The 6488-nt window shown below is 37.1% G+C and overlaps 1 protein-coding gene across 9 annotated transcripts in view; it reads left to right on the top strand.

Moving 5' to 3' along the window:
* Positions 1–5740, top strand: part of CAMK2D (calcium/calmodulin dependent protein kinase II delta) — a 323725-nt gene extending 317985 nt beyond the window's left edge. For 4 of the 9 annotated variants that reach the window (XM_008072334.2, XM_008072331.2, XM_008072333.2 and 1 more), the window contains 3 exons: positions 260–488; positions 2041–2136; positions 3659–5740. In XM_008072334.2, coding sequence (XP_008070525.1) covers positions 260–488; positions 2041–2107 — 296 coding nt within the window. In that variant the 3' untranslated portion in view covers positions 2108–2136; positions 3659–5740. Of the gene's footprint in view, positions 1–259; positions 533–2040; positions 2137–3658 lie in introns of all 9 variants that reach the window. The other 5 variants (XM_008072337.2, XM_021706082.1, XM_008072335.2 and 2 more) reach the window with 2 other exon arrangements.
* The last annotated feature ends 748 nt before the right edge of the window (positions 5741–6488 follow it).

Raw genomic sequence — 6488 nt, 5'->3', positions numbered from 1 at the left:
GCACTCCAGTCTGGGCAACAGAGTGAGACTCCAATTCAAAAAAAAAAAGAAAAGAAAAGAAAGACGGTGTCCACTTTTGCTCTTTCTCTTATCCTTGATACTTTGCCCAGTGACCATCATTGCTTCATGCAAACATTTAGTAGAATAATTAATTAATGAGAGGATAAATGGCATTTTATTTATTGATCCCAACTGACGTTATTACTGGTTTTAGTTTACATAGAAACTAAATTTTGCTTTTTATGTTGTTCTTTTTCAGCTTTGTCCAAAAGCAATAAACCAATCCACACTATTATCCTGAACCCTCATGTACATCTGGTGGGAGACGATGCTGCCTGCATAGCATATATTAGGCTCACGCAGTACATGGATGGCAGTGGAATGCCAAAGACAATGCAGTCAGAAGAGACCCGTGTGTGGCACCGCCGGGATGGAAAGTGGCAGAATGTTCATTTTCATCGCTCGGGATCACCAACAGTACCCATCAAGTAAATATTTCCAGGCTGCCAGCTTCTTTGTTAATATGCCCATGGTCAGCTCCTTCTACTTCTTCCATTTTTAATAGCATGGCATAGTTATTTAGTGCTAGTGGTTGGTACCATTGATGGAAATAAATGCCTTTGTGGAAAAAGTCTACAGTTCTCTGGAAAGAGCAATCAGACCAGCCATTCTGAGGCCGAACCTTGCCATAGAGCAGTAGACAGTAGTTTTAGGTAAGAACTAGAGACTGCCTTGTCAAGGTGGTGTCTCACAGGTTGAAATCAGGGGTACTCATGTAATAAGGCATAATATTTGTGACTTCATTTTCACAACTGTCAGAGGAAGGGCATGTAAGAGAAAAGCATTATCAAGAGTACTTTCTAAAATGACCAATGTATTTTCAGAAGTCTTACTTCATAGATTATCCCCTGGGGCTCAGTTACAGATATTTTAAAAATTTATAAAAGACAGCACTTAAATATCAGTGTCTTTCTCACCTCACCACTCTCCCTCGGATTTTGGCTCTTTCAGTCAACAGTTAGACAAATATTTATCAAGCATCTTCTGTGTGGTTAACCTGTGCCAGATTCAATGTGAGGTAGAAGATGTTGCTTTCTAGGAACATGTGTCCTAGTTTAGAAAAAAAAACTAGAAAAAACTAAACACTGATTCCAAAGGAAAAAAACTATATAATAAATTTTATATTCAACTTCAGGGTAGAGTGGAATGAATGACCAGTGTAGCAAATTGTTTATAACAGTTTGGAAGTATACTTTGTGTATAAGACTGAGTTTTGGATGAGGTCTTAAATGAAGAGACAGAAAGAAAAAACAAAAGGAAGATAGTCCAACTAAAGGAGCATCATGAAGAAAAGTATTGTGTCAGGTTGTTAGTTTAATATGATAGAGCATCATGGGTTAGGAAGGCTGTTTCCAACTAGGATAAAGGGAATAATGGAAAAGAGTTTATCAGGAAAGCGAAGTGAGAAGAAAACGAGAAGGGGAGTTAGTCTCATGTTAGTAGGAGTTTGGCCCACTGCTGATCTCTTTCCACACTCTCTGACCAGTATCACCTGTTACTCTTTGGGGTGTGGAATGGAGAGTCAAGTTCATGCAAACAGCCATTCAACTCACTCCAGAGAATCCATCAGGATTTCTTAGTTGGAGAACATACCACAGTGGTTTTCAGAGGCCTTCTCTATAGCTGTAATTATTATATATCACTGTTGGATTTGTAAAAAGTGTGTCAACAAACACAAAAACCAAGCCCAAACAAAGAAACAGTAGGTTGAAATTTATTCCAAAAACAGTAGCTATTTAATTAAGAGAAAGATACAAAAGGAATATGAAGATAATGAAGACACCTGTTTTTGTATGTTTGTGTGTTTTTTACCCCAAAGAGGTACAACACAAATTGCCAGTTAATATAGAAAGGATTACATTCATGCAGTGTTTGGGGGGCTATGTTTCTCCGCAATTCCCTGCTGTGTTTATGGGACAGAGCCTATTTAAGAAAACTTCATTTCATGCCAGGTGGCTTAAATGGGGCTTCTCTTAATAGGCCACCCTGTATTCCAAATGGGAAAGAAAACTTCTCAGGAGGCACCTCTTTGTGGCAAAACATCTAAGGCCTGAAAACCCTTCCCATATGGGTCTTGTAAGTAGCATCCTGCTCCATGAGACTTTGTGATTGGAGCTAATGACTGAAAAGCTGCATGGTTGTTTTTCTTCCTTTTGAAAGTATTTTCTCTTGCATTATATTAAATGAAAAACATACAAGGTCTTTGAAATTTTTTAACAATTTTGCATGAGCTCTTGAGTCTAATGTTCAGTCGCATTTTTGTAACATAGCTGTTATTTTAAAGTCAGTAAACTCTGAGAACTTTTTTCAACATATGGATTATGTCATTTTAGCATCCTGGAGTTCTTACATTGAAAGAAAATTATGTCTGAGTCGATTCAAGCAACTCTCAATTATCCAGACCTAATTTATATTAGGCTTTAGGATCCTTTGGTATCTTACTGTTTTTTCAGGAGGTTGCAATTCCTATAAACAGTTGACTGAAGTTAATCTGTAAATTAATTTGCTGTGCCTGACTGAATGTAATGGTACTTAACCATGAGGACAGGCCACAGGAGGAAGTCAAGCTGAAATTTAAAACTCATAAAATGGGGTAATTCCGGAGGATAATTGAAAGTTGACTGTAATTAACTTCATGCCTGTGTTGTTGTTTTTCATGATTTTTTTCCTTAAACATGGTACAACAAACTTCAGATATGTGTGGTGCTGTTGTGAATATTTGCCCCATTTAAAGCACAGAACCACAGAGCTTTTAAAGATATAGTGCTCCATGCTGTTACTTTAAAGAAAGATCTCCGGGCCAGGCATGGTGGCTCAAACCTATAATCCCAGCACTTTGAGAGGCCAAAGCAAGAGGATTGCCTGAGTTCAGGGATTCGAGACCAGCCTGGGCAACTTGTTGAGCCCTCGACTCTACAGTAAACCAAAAAATAAGCCGGGGGTGGTAAGCACACACCTGTAGTTCCAGCTACTTGAAAGGTTGAAACAGAAGGATCGCCTGAGCCCAGCAGGTCGAGGCTGCGGTGGCTGTGAGCATGTCACTGCACTCTAGCCTGGGCAACAGAATGAGACTCCAACTCAAAAATAAATAAATAAATAAAAGAAAGATCTCCAATTAAATAAGAATAATCATGCTTTGTCTACTTTTGAGACTATATGCCTTATTAAATTGACTTCTAGGTTTGATTTCCCAAGGAATCTGAGAATAATGACAAAAGCAAAGGATGAGCTTGAATTTAAGTCTATTTCACCCAAATGTTAATATTCATTTATTAATTTTTCTAGTTAATATGAACGCTTAAAATGTATATTTAGATTTAACAATATGATTAAAGCCTATATCTGTCTCATTATTTTTAGCTTAGCTTTGTGTGCACTAATAGTTGATTAATACTGATTTCCTATTTTAATACTGTCTTTAACATCATGTATTTTTTCTTATACTGATCACAAGCAAAGATCTCGTACACATAGCATTTTCAGTCTATTGGCTAGCTGAGTTATAAAATTGTAGCCTAATTACATCTATGGAAAAGCAATTTGATGATATTTTATAAAACAATGTATTTTATTTCTTCCTCCTCTTTTCTCCTTTCAGCTAAATATCAACAGTGCCACTTCTGCATTCTCTGTTCTCAAGGCACCCGGATGGTGACCCTGGGCCGTCCTCTCCTCCTCTTCATGCATGTTTCCGAGTGCATGAAGTTGTGAAGGTCCTACGTGTAATGCATATGTGATGCATCATCTTATCATAGATTCCTTCCTATACATTGTTTACAGTTCAACTATGGGGATGTTCCATGCAAACTTAAATTACTGTTGGCAAACAATAGGGGGAGGTCAGACAAAAAAATTCCACAATATTCCAAGTTCAACTATTCATCAAGTTTCTCTGTTTATGCCAAGATTTAACAGACTTAACAACTATTGTTCTCTGAATGACAGTTTGTAAGAGAAATGTAAATTTTTTAGAACTCTTTGCTGTTAATCTGTTTGGGCTTGGTTTTTGCTTTGTTTTTGTTTTTTAAGGCAAAAAATATATCTTCAGTTTCCTGGTGTGATCCTGGTTGAAATGGATGATTTTTCATTGAAAGCTTTGCTGCTTAACAAGTAAAGTGGTTTGATATGTGGGTAAAATCACTTATGAATTTAGAAGCAAGAATCAGTTGGTTTGCTGCCATCTAAAGCCATGCTGTTTTTAGTCAACTGCGCAAACTGGAAAAATTCACATCATTTAATCACTTTAGGACATATTCAAAGTGTTTTGGTGAATTTGCTGGATTGAATTTTTTTTCCTTTCTTAAATCTGTGCTGTTTTCTTTATCCTATTTCTTTGTTTCTTTTGTTGGCTTCCTTTTTAAATTTTTCTTTTGTTCCATTATTTTCCTACTTATTTTTCTTTTCTTTTTTGGGTGAGTAGTAGTGTGTGAGAAAAGAATGGAAGTGGAATTTGCATAATTAAGGTAAAATAGAAATCAAGGTCTTTTGGAGGTAGCTAAACTAGCACTTTTGATCATTTTAAGGGCCCACAAAAATGTCAAGATTTAGAGGTTTTAAATTTTGCTTAGGCTCTCTTTGGACTTAGGTATCGTATGTTGGAGATATTCAAATTGTTTGAACTTATGATAAAAGCAAGTAGGTTCCTCCTGTAACTGCCAAGTTTTACTAATTGGGACAGTTGTCAGGAGAATTCAAAGTTGATAGCACAGCAGGGTTTTGTGCAAATGCACTCACTTCCGCCTTGTGGGAGGCAAGGGCCGCTCTGGCATCATCACTAGCTAGTTTTCTAGATTTAGAAGACTTATGAATGTTTTCCACTCTCATAAGTGTTTTGAACTTGATCCTTGTGACTTGTGCTTTTTTAGATTCTCTCTTGATTGAGTCAGAGTATCATTATCGTCCTCGGAGGAGTTAGGATTTTCCAGTTTAAAACAAAAAAGAAAAGGGAAATGTCCTGGGTTTTCTTTGTGCTTCTCATTTTTCCATTGTTGATTCAATTCCTATGAGGCTTTTTCTCTTTCCTGAAATACTTTATAGTGCATGGAATCTCCATCATCGTTATTTTAATGATAGTAATTCACAGTCCTCAGAAAGCCTATTTTTAAAGCAGAAGCAAAAAACAAAACAACAAAAACCCTCCCTCTTTTCTCTCATGTCACCTTTCTGTGTTGATTACTAATCACTTTAGATATTACTGCTAGTGGATGTTTTGGTAGATGGGTTAAAGCTTTTCTGATCATTATTACACAATTTAAAACAATATATATTTAAAATAAATATATACGGTAAATGTATTGAGCCATGTTAACCTGCCAATAAGATCTGTGAAAAAGTAATGGCCTCATTTTTCCCTTTTTAATTTCTTTTACCTTTTTGTGAAGCGGCTATACGTGGCATACATGTATTTTTAAAAAAAAATAGGTATAGAGTGTTTTTTTTTACACTTTTAACTTAGCATGTGGTGTTGAAATATTACTGTAGATCAAGTTTGTCTTCCACACTAAGATGTGAAGAAATTGTGATTTGTTCTCTCCACCACAATTGAATTACACATTTATTATCTTCTATCACTTTGAAACACTGCAGTTTACCATGGGACACTGTATATATTTCTTGCCATAATGGTAAATGATTGATTGATATATTTAAGAGTTAATAAATTTGTGATTTCTGCTGACAATACATCGTCCATCTTTCTTTCTAGGATGAGCTACTGTATCTATGCATGCATGGTGCTGGCTGTGCCAAGGGCAGTGTGGCCTGCTATTTTTGCATTTAGTACTTAACAGCTGGCACTTGGTGATGATGGCAAGTTGTTCTCTGTGAGCAAAACAATGGTCTCTCCTGGGAAAATTTTGCTGAGGACAAAGTAGTTAGAACTAAGAAAGCCCAGACCAAAACTACTTGTACCCCCCACTGCTATTTTTGTGATTTCTGCTAACAGGAAAAGAAAATAAAAAATGAAGAATGGAACAACCAGGAAAAAAAACCAAAAAAACTAAGAGTCCTAAGAACTTTCAAACATGCCCTCCAGTCCATCCTTCACATGGCTGCTAGAATGTTCCTTTTTAAATCCAGACTGACCACGTGACACTTTGGTATTACCTTCTCCAGGAGACAGCCCCCTGGCTTCTACTCTGCAGCTTGAACTTGAATGGACACAGGTGCTCAACTGCTTTTTATTTGCTCAGAGCAGCACTTTCTCTCACAGTTGTTAATGCTGTTTGTGTTTCTCTTTTTTTTTTTTTTTTTTTTTTTGAGTTGGAGTCTCACTCTGTCACCCAGACTGGAGTGCAGTGGCCGCTCTCGGCCACCACAGCCTCCACTGCTGGGCTCCAGCGATCCTTCCGCCTCAGCCTTCCGAGTAGCCAGAATTACAGGCGCGCGCTACCACGCCTGGCTCATTTTGATTTATTGTAGAGATGAGG

This window comes from Carlito syrichta, unplaced genomic scaffold (assembly GCF_000164805.1).
Source record: "Carlito syrichta isolate Samal-C Ts95f unplaced genomic scaffold, Tarsius_syrichta-2.0.1 Scaffold315125, whole genome shotgun sequence".
Classification (NCBI taxonomy): Eukaryota; Metazoa; Chordata; class Mammalia; order Primates; family Tarsiidae; genus Carlito; species Carlito syrichta.
This window is presented reverse-complemented; position numbering and strand designations above follow the sequence as displayed.